General features: G+C 35.2%; 3 protein-coding genes across 52 annotated transcripts in view; 2 read left to right on the top strand and 1 right to left on the bottom strand.

The window, feature by feature from the left end:
• Window positions 1-73: 73 nt before the first annotated feature.
• On the bottom strand, window positions 74-3,521 carry mrps24 (mitochondrial ribosomal protein S24). The gene is made up of 4 exons (XM_058789619.1): window positions 3,408-3,521; window positions 3,128-3,196; window positions 2,382-2,493; window positions 74-2,241 (listed from the first exon to the last, which is right to left on the bottom strand). Exons 1-4 carry the CDS (start codon window positions 3,444-3,446, stop codon window positions 1,958-1,960), a joined length of 504 nt encoding a protein of 167 aa, XP_058645602.1. The 5' UTR covers window positions 3,447-3,521; the 3' UTR covers window positions 74-1,957.
• Window positions 3,522-3,683: 162 nt separating this feature from the next.
• nudcd3 (NudC domain containing 3) lies at window positions 3,684-9,774 on the top strand. Its single transcript, XM_058789617.1, has 6 exons — window positions 3,684-4,059; window positions 5,954-6,252; window positions 6,834-6,966; window positions 7,119-7,262; window positions 8,344-8,532; window positions 9,145-9,774. The coding sequence occupies exons 1-6, from the start codon at window positions 3,862-3,864 to the stop codon at window positions 9,253-9,255; spliced, it is 1,074 nt and encodes a 357-aa protein (XP_058645600.1). The 5' UTR covers window positions 3,684-3,861; the 3' UTR covers window positions 9,256-9,774.
• A 3,859-nt stretch (window positions 9,775-13,633) lies between these two features.
• The window catches only part of LOC131548567 (calcium/calmodulin-dependent protein kinase type II subunit beta), a 58,800-nt gene continuing 53,315 nt past the window's right edge, over window positions 13,634-19,118 (top strand). For 42 of the 50 annotated variants that reach the window (XM_058789982.1, XM_058789977.1, XM_058789967.1 and 39 more), the window contains exons 1-2: window positions 13,634-13,934; window positions 18,264-18,358. In XM_058789982.1, the coding sequence (XP_058645965.1) occupies window positions 13,873-13,934; window positions 18,264-18,358 (157 nt within the window). In that variant the 5' untranslated portion in view covers window positions 13,634-13,872. The remainder of the gene's footprint in view (window positions 13,935-18,263; window positions 18,359-19,118) is intronic. The other 8 variants (XM_058789996.1, XM_058789987.1, XM_058789998.1 and 5 more) reach the window with 1 other exon arrangement.

Genomic DNA, 19,118 nt, shown 5'->3' with positions numbered 1-19,118 from the left:
TAATGTCATCTAGACTGATTAAATTAAGAAACTGAGCATGATGAACTTAAAGAATCAAAGTGATTTTAATCCTTGTCAAGTCAATTTATAAAATACATAAGTTGAAAATAAAAAAGCAAACTACATAATTCACTGCTTTTTGAGTGATGAAAAACAACAAAAACTGCAGGGTCATTCAATATTTATCTCCTGGGATTTATTGAGAAACCACTGTTGGTAAACACAATCCACCATCATGCAAAAAGGAAGCCATATGTGAACATGAACATTTTTCCTGTTTTACCGTACTCTCTCTCTCTCTCTCTCTCACACACGCATATTATATATGTATATATATTCTTTATTTATTATTTACCATGCTGTCATACTTAACGTATTTTATAGGAAATGAACAGCGACACAATGAGGTTCTGAAAGTGCTGTAACAGACCCAAATCTCCGCTGCTGCAGAGTTGTATTTTTCCAGTTGGCAAATATGTTAATGTAGTGATTACGTCCATTTCTGGTGCTATGGCATTTCTGTGCGGTGTCGGAGATGTTAGCTTGTCTCAAATAAGTTCGGTCACAAGCATGATCCCTGCACCATCTAATGTGTAGCGTCTTATTAACTCACTGTCATGCATTGTGTGCAACACATCTCTTCTCCCTCTTCATGTTTAGTCCATTTTCTCCACTGCTAAAGAAACTCTGAAGCCTCTTAAAAGTCCTCGTTTGTACTCCTAACAATTTTGGACCTTAAGACCTCTTTTAAGGGTTAAGATGCTTTCTGAATTACTTTTTTCTTTATTAGGATCTTTTCTTTAATTTTAAGAGGAAACACCCACATTTCTAAGAATTTTCTTAGAATATTGTTACTAGGAGCAGCTCTTAGCGCTAAGATTTTTCATGAATACGGGCCCTGATCTTTCACCTATAGAGAACATTTGGCACATCATTAAACGAAAAAAATACATCAAAGACGACCACAATCTCTTCAGCAGCTGGAAACCTGTATCAGGCAAGAATGGGACCAAATTCCAACACCAAAACTCCAGAAACTCATCACCTCGATGTCCAGACGTCTTCAAACTGTTTTGAAAAGTAGAGGAGATGCTACACCATGGTAAACATGCCCCCGTCACAACTATTCTGAGACCTGTAGCAGGCATCAAATTTGAAATGAGCTCATTTTGTGCATAAAATTGTAAAATTTCTCAGTTTAAACATTTATGTTATCTATGTTCTATTGTGCATAAAATATTGGCTCATGTGATTTTAATGTTTTTTAGTTTTCATTTTATTCAAATTTAAAAAACGGCAGTAGTATGTGGAAGTGGAAGGATATGGAAACTCCTTTGACATCTATGTGGATTAAAGAAATATCATCTTATGTGCCTCTTGAAAAAAAAAAAACATTTCCCTTGAAGAAACGTCAAGATCCGTTTGTAAAACACTGGGGCAGCTTCCTCTTATTTGGGTATAACAACAGGAAAGAATATATAGACCTCATCTAACTATCTATATCCTTTTTCTTTTTTAATCTATATTTGTTTACTTGTGGCACTATGGGATAGAAATTTAGGGTTGTAGGGTTATACGGGGAAGATCTGTTCAGGCTAATTAGTTTTTTGTCCTGTATATTTTATTGTAAAACCTGACAGTGTTCAAACCATTTTAAAATGTGGCGTTTTAGTTAGTATAACTATGCAGTTTTTATGGGAATTCTTTGCTCATTTTGTGGCCATTTTTGCACCAAACCCCTATGAATTTCCAACCCTGGCATGAAATAATAAAGAAATATTAAAATAAACACAGTGTAAGACCCTTTCACGTTACTATCATGAGAATATTTTTACTAATGATTTTCCAAATAAATAAAACGCCTTCACTGACACTTGCTGGACAGTGTAAAACATACAGAGAAATTTCTTAAGCTTTTTCTTTTAATAACAATTTTCTAAACCAACAACACATGGCCTTAGAGATATTTGTAGACTACTTTTTCTTCTACTGTCTGCATCTCGATTTTAACTGGACATTTGTAGAAATGGGAGAGCAGTTCCTCTGTGTAACCGATGAGAAAGTAGAATTTCGACGGTAAGAGTTTCTGTATCATCACAACACAGATGACCAGGAGGTTTCCTCTGCGTTTGATCACCACCTCATCCGCTAAACAGCCTTGAAACGTGCCGTACATGAAGCGTCTGATGAAGACGTCCTCCACAACACGCTCCGCCGCTCCATCTTCACCCTGAAGATTACCTGCGGGATGTAGAAAAGTGTCTTATTTATGCACTTACAGATACTACAGCTAAATGAGCCAACAAGGTCTTTATTACCATCCCACATAGCTTCAGCAATGCTGGGAATCCAACAGGTTAAAGAGTGGGGATGTGACTTACTGGTGTGTTGTGAGAGCCAGCCCTTCCTGTGGCCGATGTGATGAGGATGATACGCCTGCTCATACGTCACAGCCTTGTCTCCTTTACCCACTCGAATACGAGCTGCACGGTTCTGTTAGAGAGAAGACAGATCCTTTGGGTTAAAAATACTGATTCTAGTCTCTGTCCTTCCCTCATTTAATATTCGATGTGTCCAGACTTCGAATTTGTCTACTACTATGACATTTTTAAATGACTGTTGATGGTCCGATGTGGAATAAAATTTGACAGCTACTTTATAAATACTAAAATCACAAATAAAATTTCTCGTAAACTCTTCAAACACATAAATTTTACTGTTGCAATCTTGTAAATAGATTTCACTAATGTACTTTACATGTAGAAATGTTCTTTCATTTATGCATTTTTATTTCCGCTTATGACATGTCTTATCATAAGGAATATTATTTAATTAGTCTGCTACGTCTATTTGCTCATTTTAGTATACATAAATGTAAATATGGGACAAATAAGGCTTTGTTTTCATTTTAAAGGCAGAAGTTCAACAGTACAAAAATAGTAAATAATTAAATAATACATAATTAAAAAATAATTATATATTTTCAAACATTTGAATGTTTTTTCTTCGTTTTGTTTAACCATATGTTAACTATATTTGGAACAAAATAGAAGATAGAATAAATTAAATGTGCTTGGATAAACACAGATACACAAACTGATTGAAACACTGGAGTTTGATCACATACCTTCAAACAAGCTGCAGTACAGTGAATGCTCCTGAAACATGCCGCAGAATTTAACTGGCTGGTCACAATCTACGAAAACAGAATATCTGATAAATTACATTTACTACTTATTCAGCCTAAATCGTGCTTTCCTTCCCACACTACATTCAGTGCCAGTATCTAACAGTTATATATCTATCAGACCGTTTCTACGTCAGTTACATAAGATATGGAAGATCCTCCCGATCAGAAACGTGTTATTAGTTAGAATAGAAAAAAAAAAAGTCTAATTAGATCTTACCGACAACAATTTTGTCTGCCTGACCAAGGACGTCGCCATGTTTTTGCTTGCACAAGGCAGTCAGCCGTCAAGAGCGCATTACTGCCACCTGCCGCACTGGAATTGCATTTTATTCCTGCGTGTAAAATATTTTAATATAAATTATTATAATATAAATATTAAATTAAATGTATTATATATTGTAATTATGTGTATGCAATAAACGTAATACAATTTTTAAAAAAATAAGCTTTTCAAGTGATTTATTCATGTGCCAGACTTTTATTTTGTACTGAGTGAACAGGAAGTGCCGTAGCAGCTGCTCAGTCTCGAAAGATCTGTTGTTGTAGTGTTGTTGCAGTGCTGTTGCCCAAGTTTTCTGCTGGCCCTCTGTTGCTTTGCGTTTGTTTTCCATCAATAAGTATCTAAATTAAACAGCTTTCAGCCAGATTTGACCCCGCTGAGCTGCTCAGCCATGTCTTCTCCGGTGGAAATGACTGAGCTGTATGATAACGCGCTGTTAGGGATCCTGCAGCATGTTGGAAACATTCAGAATTTTCTGCAGGTTTATTTTGGGTTCCTCTACAGAAAGACGGACTTCTACCGCCTCCTCTCAGGCCCGCAGGACCGCATGGGCTTCCCGCCCGGAGTAGCTGAAAACATGGTGTTCAAGGTACTGACTGACTTTTGTTTTGATCCGTTAAACTGACTGGATAATTTAGAAATAAATATAAATGTGATGGATGGCATCAGCTGAGAATACCATGGTACTGAATGATTATTATTAGGGTTGTCAGTTTAACCCGTTAACTTAATTAACGTTAGTTATGAAAAAATTACGCGATTATAATATTTTAGCGCGTTTAATAACTGACTGGCCCCGCCCCCAGATCTGTACGTCATCTTACATTTCATACAGTTCACTGTTGACAAACATGATGCAGGGCAGCAAATCCATAAATGCAGTTATGCCCTAAAATTCAAGATATTGGGCCAAAAAATGCCCCTGTATGAGTTTTTGTCTCATATTTATATCACGTGATAAGCGATAGCCTATCACACGAGTGCTGTTTATGTCCGAATAGCGCGAGGGCAAATGTGATTTTATACAACAGTTCAGTAAATAAGAAGTTAATATTGTGTTATATTTTAAACATCATATTTTGTGTTTTTGCTCAATTTTGCCAACGAAAATATAACCTATAAAGCCACCGCAGAACTGTTGTTGTTTAGTTTTGAATGAATCCTCGTTTTGAACGAATCATGTGAACCAATGATTCAAAAGCCGATTCATAAAAAGAGCCATTTACTTCATTCCTGAATGAATCATCAGTTTGAATCATCGAATGACTCGAAGACATTTACCGCCACCTGCTGGCAGTTTTAGTTTCTTCTTTAGAGTATCGTTTCATTTATTTAAAAAAGAAATAAATAATAAATACAAAAACATTAAAGGCATAGTTCACCAAAATATTTTTTTTTGTCATCATTTACTCACCCTCATGTCATTTCAAACATGAATGACTTTCTTTTTTCACAATACTGTTGGTAACAAAGCTGTTTTGATTACTAGTGAAAAAATTACTGAGATGTTTCTCTAATTATCATCTTTTATGTTCCGTAGTTTACGTTAGGCCATTGTAGTCTAAACGTTTAGGTGTAATAAATTTGATGTTGAATCAAACAAAATATTTCTTTCTAAAGCTACTATTTGTAATGTCTACTTTATACTTTCTCATTTAACACAATAATAACTTTAATAATCTTTTGTGGGTATTTTCACTGCCAAATTTGGCTTGCAACCAATTAGATTAATTAATCACTGTGCCATGTAATTAATTAGATTAAACATTTTAATCGACTTGCAGCCCTAATTATTATATTCATGTACTATGATATTACATATTTCAAACAGTACCACTGTACTTCTGTCTTGGTACTAGTTCAAAAACGTGGTATTGTCTTGTTTTGCTTTTAATGTGTGACACCTAGCCATGTCAGTGTTTTAGACGTTTATGACAGTAGTAAAATGTATTATTAATATTTTAAAATGAAATGAATAATAATTAATTAAATAAATTAAAACAATTAAATTATTTATATTTACAGCATGCAACTATTGGTGTAACATTGTCTTTAAAATAATTCAAAATAAATAATTTATTAAATTATAATTATATATGATTGTATTTGAATAAATAATTTCAATAAGTAATATTATTAATTATATACCATTTTGTAATTGCTGTGACAGTGTCTTATTAATTATTAAAAATAATTTCATTAATTAAAATAAAAATATTAAATTATTTAAATTATTAATGTATTTTATTTATATTGTGCCACTTTATAATTGCTGTAAGGGTCTTTAAAATAATTGAATTTATTAAATTAAACATTAATTATTAAAATAAAAATCATAATATAATTTATAAATATAATATAATTTATAGTAATTAAGTTATTTATATATATTATTTTATTATGCCAATTTGTAGTTGCTATAACAAACTTCAGAGTCTATTGAATTTGCTGTAAATGTATTTTCTGTCATTTCTTTCCATCAGACATTTAAGTTATTTGAGAATCTCGCAGAGCAGGACAGAGAGAGGGCAGCGAGGCTGGCAGAGGGTAATAAAGCCGCTCCTCCTGCAGTACAGGAGCTGGAGGTTCAATCAGAACAGGAGGCTGAAGCTCCTGTGGAGGAGAAGAGGAGCACAGAAGAGCCCACACCTGCCCCAGCACCATCAGCACAGAGCACAGAGACACACGGAGAGACTCAGAGCAGCACCGCTGAGCCGTCAGGAGACGCACAGACAGCAGGAGCCGCAGCGCCATTAGACTCCGATTCTAACACAGCCAAAGTGTATGCTTGACTTTTAAATTATTTGCTCAAAAATATGAATACTAAAAGACACTACTGTTCAAAACCTTTTTTTTTTTTCTTTTTTTCTTTTACTAGTACTTTTATTCAACAAGGACACATTAAATTAAACAAGAGAGACAGTAAAGACATTTATAATATTTCAAAGATTAATATTTCAAGTAGATGCTGTTTTTTTAAGCTTCCTAGTCATCAAAGAATCCAGAAAATGTATTAGTTTCCACAAAAATATTAAGCAGCATAACTGTATTGATTTTTAAAAAATTGCATATCAGAATGATTTCTGAAGGATCATGTGACACTGAAAACTGGAGTAATGATGCTGAAAATTCAGCTGTGCATCACAGGAATAAATGACATTTTAAAATGTATTTAAATAGAAAACAGTTATTTTAAATTGTTATAATTTTTGACTATTTCTGTTTTTATTGTATTTTTAATTAAGTAAATGCAGCCTTAGTGAGCACGAGACTTATTTCAAAAGCATTAAAAAAAAAATCTACTGACCTCAGACGTTTGTGCATTGTTTTGACTTATTAACAAGTTCTATTTCACATTTCCAGTGGACAAGAACGTTTTCAGTCGAATGCAGACAGTTACAATGGTGCCGTTAGAGAAAATTACACCTGGTCGCAGGATTACACGGATGTGGAAGTTCGAGTGCATGTGCAGCCTAACATCGTTAAAGGCCGACAGGTGTGTGTAACCTGCAGCCATCTGATTTTGACAGTGTTACTGTCTCACAGTTTGGCAGAATCCTCATTTCCATCTTTTTTATCTTGCTGTCTAGTATTACTGTTAAGCTAATTTGATAAGAGTCTGCTTTCTGTCTCCATCTATGTGCGCAGGTGTCTGTGGATCTGCAGCCGGGGAGGCTCCGCGTGGCCGTGAACGAGGGAGGATCACAGAGAGTCCTGATGGAGGGCGAATTCACGCACAAAATTAACACTGAAAGTTCCCTATGGAGCCTGGAGCCCGGCCAATGCGTTCTGGTACACATTATTTTTGGATGGTGTATGAAATAGTGATAGACTGATGCATCAGCCAATTTTTATCCATTTTGAGACAGCATACATTTCATTGTCAGTTTCAGAAATCACTGACAGTCTTGTCAGTTGATAACAAGTACGTGGTTTCAAATGTTTTTTTTGTTTGTTTTTTAAATGCAATTTGAGCAATTTTGTATTAGTGTTGTTTAGTATTATTTATATACTATTATAGTTTTGAATTCATATTTCATTCAGTTTTAGTTTTTATTTATTTTAATTCCAGTTAGTAAATTTAGTCCTGCAACTAAACAAAAATAAATTAGAGTAAACAAAGAATACTGGAAATAAGCTGAAGTTTTTCTTCTAATATTTATATTTTATTTATTTCAGCTTTATTTCAATTAATAAAAAATGTTTTTTAAATAGTAGTTTAGTTACAGGGTTTTGACTTAATTTGTAGTACAATTACAGTCTCAAAACATCCTTAAATCAAGATATATTTACTTGAGGTGCAAAGTGAAAATATGAAGTCTTGTTTTCTGAGAAATTGAACTAAATGAAGTGAGTTTATGCTTAAAACAAGAACCAACATCTGTCTTTGTGTATAATTTTTTTTCTTAGTTTATTTTTCTTACCCCACTTGCAAATATTTGTTTTAATCAAAAACCTGCTTTCTAATCAGTTTCTCAGAAAACAATACTTTTTATCTCATAATTTTGCATCTCAATGAAATGTATATTGATTTATTAATCTTTAGACATTTGCACTGGAAGGCAAGACGTGACTTTTTTTGCAGCGTGATCATTAGGTAGAGTAAAAGTTATTTCCTTACTCTACCTGAGTCTTAAAAACATTTTAAAACATCTTAAACTTGCCCTCATAAAACCTGCAGAAAATTTGCAGTTAACAATAACAGCCCTGTTTTGTGTACATCTCATTTGCTATCATTAAACTGTATTCTGTATACACTGTATTATATCTCTAGATATTCTATGGAATTTAAATGATTCTTATTATTATATGAATTATTTGAGGCAATGTAAGCCTGAGATAGTCGTGATGATCATTTGGACTTTTCCTCCAGCTGTCCCTCAGTAAAACCGGGGAGGTTTGGTGGAGCGCCGTGTTGAAGGGTGAGATCGAGATCGATGTCAACCAGATCAACCGGGAACGCTCTATGGCAACTGTAGATGAAGAGGAGCATGCTGTACTGGACCGCCTATCGTTTGATTACCACCAAAAACTCCAGGGGAAACCACAGAGCCATGAGATTGTGAGCAAGCAATGGACATTTTTATTTTCTATATTGCTTCATAACTGCTCTGGAACATAAAAGGAGTTCAGTCCAAGGACACTTAGAATAGTTCACCCAAAAATGAAAACTGCTGAAAATGTTCTCACCCTCAGGCTATCCAAGATGTAGATGAGTTTGTTTCTTCATCAGAACAGATTTGGAGAAATGTAGAATGAGAGTCCAAACAGCTTCAATTTTGTTAGAAACAAATCCATCATTAAGATGTTTTTAACTTCGTACTGTTGCATCTAAAATTTGAGTCCTCTATTCATATTTTCACTTCACAAGACGTTAACTGATGGACTGGAGTGGTGTGGTTTATTGTGGTGTTTGTATCAGCTGTTTGGACTCTCATTCTGACGGCACCCATTCACTGCAGAGCATCCAACAACAAGTGATGTAATGCTAAATTTCTCCAAATCTGTTCTGATGAAGAAACCAACTCTTCTACATCCTTGATGGCCTGAGGATGATTACATTTTCAGCATATTTTCATTTTTGAGTGAACTATTCCTTTAAGAGCTTTGGCACTTATTTGCATGAGAAACTATCTGGATATTGCATTGAAAGATGTTTTACTTTGTGTTTCAGAAAGTCCACGAGATGCTGAAGAAGGGCTGGAATGCTGAAGGATCTCCGTTTAAAGGCCAAGACTTTGACCCCTCCTTGTTCAACATCCCACCAAGTGCTGTCCAGTTTTGAGGTCACATGACAGTGCCAGATGTAAAGTCAGCACTTACTGTTACAAACACACACACGCACACACACACACTGAAGTACAGTGACGGTGTCGGTTTCTTGCAGTGCTATAAAATGAACATCAACAGTGTCAGCACTGCACATCTCATGCCAATATAACTGATTCAGTGGCACTGATAATTGTCTCATGTTTAGTTACTGTAGGCATGCAAAATGGGCCATTGATCATTTATCATTTTTAGTGTTTTATGAAATCAGTTGACTGAGGTTTTCTTTGGCCATGTGTGTCTGTGATCTTACATTTGCCCAGTTATTCGGGCTTATTGATTGTTAGTTTTCATACTATTTGGGTGATCTACAATAGCAACAGTGAAACAGTGTTTCATCAGATATGTGAAAGGTTTGCGCTGTTTCTTTAAGCAGATTGCTGCAGTTCACACGAGAAAGAAATTATTTCCTTCACTTGTTTCCATCATTTGCATCAGATTTTTGTGCCTGAATCTAATAAAACCTTTTGCAAACATTAAATGCGTCTTATTGTTTGATTGCTGTCACACTGCATTAGATAAAAAAATATTGGCACAAACACACTTTTCAAGCTAAAAAATTTCATTACAATAATTTATTAAATGATAAAACTCCATAATGTTGGTGGACTCTACTCTTTAGTTCACCCCACACATTTCCTGTAGGGTTCAGAGGACTGGGACAGCCATGGCAGAACTTTCATTTTGTGCTCAGCGACCCATTGTTGTGTTGATTTTGATGTTTGTTTTGGAAGATCCAGCCATGGCCCTTTATAAGATTTCTAGCACAGGCACTCAGGTTTTGAGATTTTTTTTTTTTTCATGTGCTGGCATATTGGTATTTGCTAGAATCTATGATGCCAAGTATCTGAGCAAGATGTTCAGGACCTCTGGCAGAAAAAAAAATAGGCCCACAACATTAAAGATCCAGCAGTATATTTAACCGTGGGCATGGGGTACTTTTTTATCCCTGTGTGCACTCAACCTAACTCTTGTGTGCCAAAAAGCTCTTTTTAGCTTCACTTGACCACAGAACCTGGTCCCATTTGATGTACCAGTAGTGTTTGGCAACTGAATATGCTGGAGTTTGGTTTTGGATGAGAGCAGAGGATTTTTCTGGAAACTCTCCCAAATGACTTGTGGTGATGTAGGCGCTGTTTGATATTTTTTTGAGGCTTTCTGACCACAAGACTGAACTACAATTCTTTAGCTGTGAACCTTGGAGAGTCTCCTCCTCCTTGTCTTGCATTACGACAATATAGACAGGCAGATTTGTAACATTTCTAGTAGATTAAAACTTAATCTTAATTATTGTGCTGATGGTGGAAATGGGAGTTTTCAACGGTTTAGCTAATTTCTTACATCCATCTTTCTATTTTGTGAAGCTCAACAATCTTTTGCCACACATCAGAACTATTTTCTTTGGTTTTACTCCTTGTGATGGATGATTAAGGGAATTTGGCCTTTGTGTTACCTCATATCTACACCTTCCTGTGTAACAGGAAGTCATGGCTGGACAATTTCATGTTTCTAGTCACATTGGAGTGCTAAAATATGGTAAATATGAATGAGGATATACTTGAGAGATACTTTACACACATTGGAATTTCCAGGGGTTGTAATAATTGTAGCCGACCTTTATTGGAAGAAAAAAAAAAGTTTCTTTTAGCTTTTTGTGAATTTTTTTTAATGAAAGAGAAAAAGGTTAAAAACAATGCAGATTTATTTTCACTGCCTTCTTTTATCATAAGGGTGCCAATAGTTGTGACCACACACACTATCTATCTATCTATGTATCGTCGTATGTAGGGTATATATATATATATATGTGACCCTGGACCACAAAACCAGTCTTAAGTCGCTGGGGTATATTTGTAGCAATAGCCAAAAATACATTGTATGGGTCAAAATTATCCATTTTTCTTTTATGCCCAAAATCATTAGGATATTAATTAAACATCATGTTCCATGAAGATATTTTGTAAATTTCTTACTGTAAATGTATCAAAACTTAATGATTAGTAATATGCATTGCTAAGAATTCATTTGGACAACTTTAAAGGCGATTTTCTCAATATTTTGATTTTTTTGCACCCTCAGATTCCAGATTTTCAAATAGTTGTATCTCAGCCGAATATTGTCCAATCATAACAAACAATCAATGGAAAGCTTATTTATTCAGCTTTCAGATGATGTAGAAATCTCAATTTCGAAAAATTGACACTTGTCGTCCAGGGTCACATATATATATACAGGTGCTGGTCATATAATTAGAATATCATCAAAAAGTTTATTTATTTCACTAATTCCATTCAAAAAGTGAAACTTGTATATTATATTCATTCATTACACACAGACTGATATATTTCAAATGTTTATTTCTTTTAATTTTGATGATTAAAGCTTACAGCTCATGAAAGTCAAAAATCAGTATCTCAAAATATTAGAATATTACTTAAGACCAATACAAAGAAAGGATTTTTAGAAATCTTGGCCAAGTATGAAAATGAAAAGTATGAGCATGTACAGCACTCAATACTTAGTTGGGGCTCCTTTTGCCTGAATTACTGCAGCAATGCGGCGTGGCATGGAGTCGATCAGTCTGCGGCACTGCTCAGGTGTTATGAGAGCCCAGGTTACTCTGATAGTGTCCTTCAGGTCATCTGCATTGTTGGGTCTGGTGTCTCTCATCTTCCTCTTGACATTCTCTCGGGTTCAGGTCAGGCGAGTTTGCTGGCCAATCAAGCACAGTAACACTATGGTCATTGAACCAGCTTTTGGTACCTTTGGCAGTGTGGGCAGATGCCAAGTCCTGCTGGAAAATGAAATCAGCATCTCCATAAAGCTTGTCAACAGAAGGAAGCATGAAGTGCTCTAAAATTTCCTGGTAGATGGCTGCGTTGACTGTGGACTTCAGAAAACACAGTGGACCAACACCAGCAGATGACATGGCAGCCCAAATCATCACTGACTGTGGAAACTTCACACTGGACTTCAAGCAACATGGATTCTGTGCCTCTCCACTCTTCCTCCAGACTCTGGGACCTTGATTTCCAAATGAAATGTAAAATTTACTTTCATCTGAAAAGAGGACTTTGGACCACTGAGCAACAGTCCAGTTCTTTTTCTCCACAGCCCAGTTAAGATGCTTCTGGCGTTGTCTCTGGTTCAGAAGTGGCTTGGTAGCCCTTTTCCTGAAGACGTCTGAGCGTGGTGACTCTTGATGCACTGACTCCAGCTTCAGTTCTCTCCTTGTGAAGCTCTCCCAAGTGTTTGAATCGGCTTTGCTTGACTGTATTCTCAAGCTTGCGGTCATCCCTGTTGCTTGTGCACATTTTCCTACCCAAATTCTTCCTTCCAGTCAACTTTGCATTTAATATGCTTTGATACAGCACTCTGTAAACAGCCACACCTTTCAGTAATGACCTTCTGTGACTTACCCTCTTTGTGGAGGGTGTCAATGTTCGTCTTCTGGATCATTGCCAAGTCAGCAGTCTTCCCCATTATTGTGGTTTCAAAGAACAAGAGATACCCAGAATTTATACTGTAGGGATGGTCATTTATTCAAACTCAAATGTAAATATTCTAATATTTTGAGATACTGATTTTTGACTTTCATGAGCTGTAAGCTCTAATCATCAAAATTAAAAGAAATAAACATTTGAAATATATCAGTCTGTGTGTAATGAATGAATATAATATACAAGTTTCACTTTTTGAATGGAATTAGTGAAATAAATCAACTTTTTGATGATATTCTAATTATATGACCAGCACCTGTATATATATATATATATATATAATAGTGGAGGTATTAGTGGAGGTAAGCAATCAATACAGGGTTAAGATATTGAAATCAATCTCTCTTTGGAAGCTTTTATTGTGCTTACATTTACAGCTATCCTGTTTCTAACCTTACAAATGTGACCCATACCTTCGTCCTCAAAGATGTTATTTTTTATTATGAAAATCCAAAGCTACTACCTGTTGAATATGTTGTTAATTTTTTTATATTGAATGCCAAATTCTTCGTTCATAAGCAAAAATGGCTTAAATCTCCTTTGCCTTTCCCCCTTTTTCTTTCTGAATTTGATTCTCTTGTTTCATCTCTAAAACTTACAAATAATAAAAAGAGTGCCAAATTTTTGATGCACTATGACAGCTTTTCTAAAATGATGTAATTTTGTTTTTGCACTTTTCCATAATTTTTCTGTCTTTATTTTCATGATTGCTCTTTGTAGGAATATATTCATGTCTTGTTTCCCTGTTCTTGTATATTTCAAAAATGTTTGCAATAAAAAAAAAAAAAGGTGAAAAACGGAGAGATGTTGCAGGTGTAAGCTCCGCCGCGCCCTCCAGCGGTGACAGCGCGCGCCTCTCACAGCGGAAAACAAGTGCACTGCAGTTGAACGGCGCATTCGGTGTGAGGTCGGTAAAGCAGTCGAGCCTGCTCGTCGGCGAACCTCTCCCTCACTCGAATCCGTATCCGCGTTGAAGTTTTGTCCTCAAGATCCCGCAAGTCGAAGGCACAGGAGAATAATCGTAGTGCTGGACACACAGTTCGGATATTGCCGAGAACGCTGAGGGCTGAGAAATGGCAACGACAACTTGCACGCGCTTCACCGACGAGTACCAGCTGTATGAAGAACTTGGAAAGTAAGATTTGCTTTCTCTGCTGGTGTTTGTGCGTAACCCGAGTGTCTTGTATTGATATCACACATTTCCAGAATGTAAATTCAAATGCAAAAGCCCAAAGGAGTTGTCAGGAAACATTAGAAGGAGTTGCGTTTAAATACTCCCACTACTGTTTAACTGTATCTAATCTATGATGATAAACTGCGATCTGGTGATCATTTTGAGAATGTTTGATGCTTTTTGGCACCTGAAATGCATTGAGTATCTGTCGGGAATCCTAAAGGCGTGTTGCATTTAAATACTCTTGTTATCATGTATGTTAAAGTGAATGTTTACATATTTACTATATGCGCATGTATATGTTTTTTGCACATTTGAACTCGATGCATCTCATGCAGGATGCACAAAAGAGCTATCAGGAAACATCAGAGGGAGTTGCATTCAAATACTCCCACTACTGTGTTTATTTTAACTGTCTGTGCTCAAAAATATAAGCCGTCAGGGGTTAATTTTGAGGATATTGCATGTTTTGTGGCCCCTCTGGTGCATTTCGTGCAGAAAGCTCAGAGGAGCTGTCAGGAAACATTAGAGGGGAGTTGCATTTAAATACACCCACCACTGTGCATATTACAGTGAATATTTATGTGCATACAGTCTCTGATTATAAAAATGAGTATGCAGGTGTTAAATCTGAGGATGTTGCATGCCTTTTATGTGCTGTCTGGAAAAATAATGGGGAGTTGCATTGAAATGCAAAAGAGCTAAATAGTGAGTGTATTGAATCAAAGATAAAACATGATCAGTCAGGGGTTAATTTAAAGGATATTGCATGTTAATGTAGAGATATTGTGTATCTAGAATGCACAAGGGAGTTGCATTAATATGCATGGGAGTATTTAATATAATCCTGAGAATATTGCATGGTGCATTTCATGCAGAAAGCTCAGAGGAGCTGTCAGGAAACATTGCAGCGGCTTACAGTGAGTTTCATATGTCTGATTATAATTATCAGCTGTCAGGGCGTTATTTGGAGGTTATGTTCAGTGTGATACATTTGAGAGTATAATCAGGTCAAAAGGTCACTAAAAAAGGTACAACGCTGCCGCTGGGGCTGGATCCTATAGGTACAAAATTTAAAAGGTACATTATTTACTCCTAAATGCTACATATTTGTACCTTAAAGTGCACATTAGTGCTTTAAAAGTACATCTAAAGTGTACATATTCATACATTTTGACAGTTTTGTACCCATTTTCTAAGAGTGTACATGAAGGTTGGATACAATGTATCAAGAGTTCTATAATGAACGTTACAATGTATCATAAACTCTGAAGCAGCAGTGAAGGGTCGCTACATTGTGACATTTGGAGCTGTGAGAGCTGCCCAGGCGGCTGTTTGCTGTCTATAATCTGACTGTGCGTGTGTGAGTGTGTGACATGCCAGCGGCCTGACGTTAGGAAATTATTTTACTCTCTCAGCCCCCCTACTTCTCCTCCAGTCAGTCAGTATTGTGTTTCTTTTGCACATTTTTTCCTCCCGAATTATTAAACAGGGCCCGTGTGTATCACCCACAATCATATAAACACACAGATAGTAGTAGACAGACTTCTCATAGAAGCTGTTTCACAGTCTCATAACTTTTTTAACTTCTCGTTTTTATAAACACTCCGTGGGTTTCATTTTCACTTCATCTCAAAGTAGTGTGTATTCCCGCTCACTGAGGAGAAATAGACTTTTTAAAAACTTTTTAAAGTTTTGTATTTGTGATGTTTCAGCAGATCTTCACCATACTGAACTGAATATTTGACCACATCCTCAGTTTGTGGTGGAGACATGCATTTTAGCCTTTTCTTACCAGCTTCTCTTTAGATAACTGTACACATCATGCATACTGTAAGTACATATACATAAAAATATGAATATATATTCATTTATAATGTTATATAGAAATATTTTTTATAAAATAATTATATATATTATATGATAGTATGAATTCAACATTTTCTGATTTAATTTACAGTTATATTTAGGGTTATGACTTGTCAGAACAAAGTTGTTGTGGTGGTGTTGTTGGTTTTTTTGGGTTTGTGAGCATGTTTTCTGCTGCTCTGTGCCAGTTTTACTCTAAACACCTCAGCAGCCGGCAGCTCAGCGGTTCGGTTTTCCTGACAGGTCGACGGCAGTAAATCAGCTCAATGTCTCCGCTGAGACCCTCAGGCTGATTCCAGCGCTAATGAAAGGACACGTTTCCTAACAGAGCGCACGAGCTGCAGACAGACGGCTCTCCGGCCTCCACACGGTCAAGGGTTAACGACTCCTGACCTTCTGCTTTATTAGTCAAGAAGTTTCTTCTTCATTCTCCTTCTTGAATGTGTTGTTTCCCTCCCAATGGCAAGCAATCATTTATTTAATTAATTATAATGCATTATATTAGTGGTTGACTGAGTTTATTGGCTGATAGGCCTATTTGGCATTTTTTTAATTATCGGCATTGGCTGAAAAGTTTTTCTTTTTTTTTTGATCGATAAATGTCACAAGTGGGACTTTTATTTTAACAGCTCTGTGATGTTTTACTTTAGTAAATACCGAAATGATTATTTTTTGTAAATATTATGCAAAATCAATTTAATCGCACCAGTTGTTATGCTTGTATTATTTACAATCTTTAAATTAAATAGGCTAGTGCAATTTCATATCGGATTCATATCAGCCATCATAAAACATATATTGTCACCCACTACATTATACATGTTAATGTGACCCTATGCTGACTGCAATCTGCAATGGCACCATGGTACAGTAATGAAATCAGATGGTAATACTATGGTACTTCGTTACCATATGCAAATAGCATTGTATTTAATTATATGCAATATATATTTATATCTAGGCCAATATTTGAAATTTAATTTAATTAATCTTTAAAACACGAATCATTTAATAGTTTAATAGCTGTGAAATGTTATGCAAATATTAAAATGTATATCAATTTTTTATAATATAGTTTAATGTTTTGATGCCTAAATTAACTTTTAGCATTTAGAGTTATTGAGTTTATAGTGTTTTAGTATTCATTTTATGGAATTTTAATATCATAATTTTTTTAACAAGTTATCGGCAGTGTTACACTTGCGATTTGGATACTATTATAGATTGTATTCATATTTTGAATCCGTTTTTATTTGTATTATTTCTGTTTTAATTAAAGTTTTAATAATTTTGTTGCGTTTTGATATTTTTTATTTTTAATTTTTTTATAAATATGTCTGTAGTTTCTGTTCATTTTTTTTTTCAGTTCTACACTCGACAGTTTTACACACTATACAGTTTTTATTCATTTTTATTTCAGTTTCAGTTATTTTAGTACATCAAGTTAGAATGAGTACTAAAATTTAAACTAAATTAAAATTTAAAATTTCTAAACTAGAAATGTTGCCTTGGCAGCTGGCTGAAATAATATATATATATATATATATATATATATATATATATATATATATATATATATATATATATATATAAATTCTATATATTTTTTCAAGTTCCAGATTTTTTTATTGTTTTAATATTAGTTTTTGTTAACTGTATTGACCCATGTTATCGGTCAGAACATTAAATGATTACCTATAGGCTTATTGGCATTAGAATTTTAGCAAAAAGTCACTTTTTGAACGTGTATGATTGACCTTTACACCTCTTGCATGATGTTTTGAATGATGATCCACAACTAATGATGCTCAAGATCTTCCAGGCTTCGTTTCTTCTAGTCCGCTAGCCAAGCGAATCATGCGCAGGTGATTTGCCTGAGGTCACGGGGGGGCATATGGTCTGTTTTTATCACATGTTATCATCACATGGATGTTTCCAAGGGCATTTGAGCCTGTCGGTGAGGGGCGGGAAGTCACGGATCCGGAGCGGCTGCTTGAGACATGCCGAGTGTATTGTGTAACTGTAACAAGGTGTGCTAAATTTAGCCCGTAAGGAATGACATCAGACCATTATCATGACTGTCTCAAGTGATTTTCAGAACGCAGGTCTTTCTGAAAATAGACTCAGTGAGGCTTTTGAAAGACAGAGTGTGTTCTACATTTTGTTCCCGTGTGAATATCATGAATATTTGCGCATCAAACAAACACCTGCGTGTTGTATTCATTTCTGATTTGAAGAGGTAGATGTGCATAACTCTTGTTCTTCTTAACAGTTCACCCAAAAATAAAACATTTGTTTGCATGGAACACAAATAGAGAACACGAGTGTCCCTTTAAGCCATTTTTGAAGGGTTTTGAACTGATTTTTTTGGGTTCCACATCAAATTCAATGGTGTATTTTCTTCTCTGTCTGTTTCTTCAGGGGGGCCTTCTCAGTCGTGCGACGTTGTGTCAAGCTGTGCACGGGCCAAGAGCATGCTGCCAAAATCATCAACACCAAAAAGCTCTCGGCAAGAGGTAAATCATGACTGCTGGAAAATGTTTTTGGGTTGAGAAAAGGGGGTTGATTTGCACTTTGAGATGGATGATACGGCTAAAAAAAACCTGTGGATATTTTCAGGTCTTTTAAGGAAAATGTTTTTTTTTTTTATTATTATTTGGACACGTACCTTAATGTTTATGTATAGCTGCTTCGTATTTTTTTGTGCAAACCATGATGCTTTTTCAATGAATAGAATGGCATTTGTTTGAAATACAAATCTTTTGGAACATAATAAATGCCACTTTTGAACAATTTAATGCATCCTTCCTGAATAAAAGTATTCATTTCTTTCGAAAACATCTTTCTGAGCCCAAACTTTTGAAAGATGGTGTATTCTAAAAAAAGTATGAATATAAAAATTACCACAGTAAACCTTGCTTTTGCAAACAATTCTGTTTTAATTTATCAAAAGACAACAATCTTGACCAGTAAATTCAAAATAATAATAGTGATTATCAGTTTAACCATTATGCAGCATGACTAAAATGTTATTTGACTAAAACTAGACTAAAATTCCCAGACTTTTAGTCAACTAAAACTTGCACAAGACAGGTTGATTAAATAAATATGGACTTAAAAAAAACAGCTGACTAAATTAAATGAGTAGTTCCCTTAGAATGAAAATTGTCATCATTTACTCACCCTCAAGTTGATCCAAACTTGTAGGAGTTTCTATCTTCTGCTGAACACAAAAGAAGATATTTTGAAGAATTTTGGTAGCCGTTGACTTCCATA

The sequence above is a fragment of the Onychostoma macrolepis genome, chromosome 10 (genome assembly GCF_012432095.1).
Source record: "Onychostoma macrolepis isolate SWU-2019 chromosome 10, ASM1243209v1, whole genome shotgun sequence".
NCBI lineage: Eukaryota > Metazoa > Chordata > Actinopteri > Cypriniformes > Cyprinidae > Onychostoma > Onychostoma macrolepis.
Note: the sequence above shows the minus strand (reverse complement) of the source record. Positions and strands in the feature narration are given on the sequence as shown.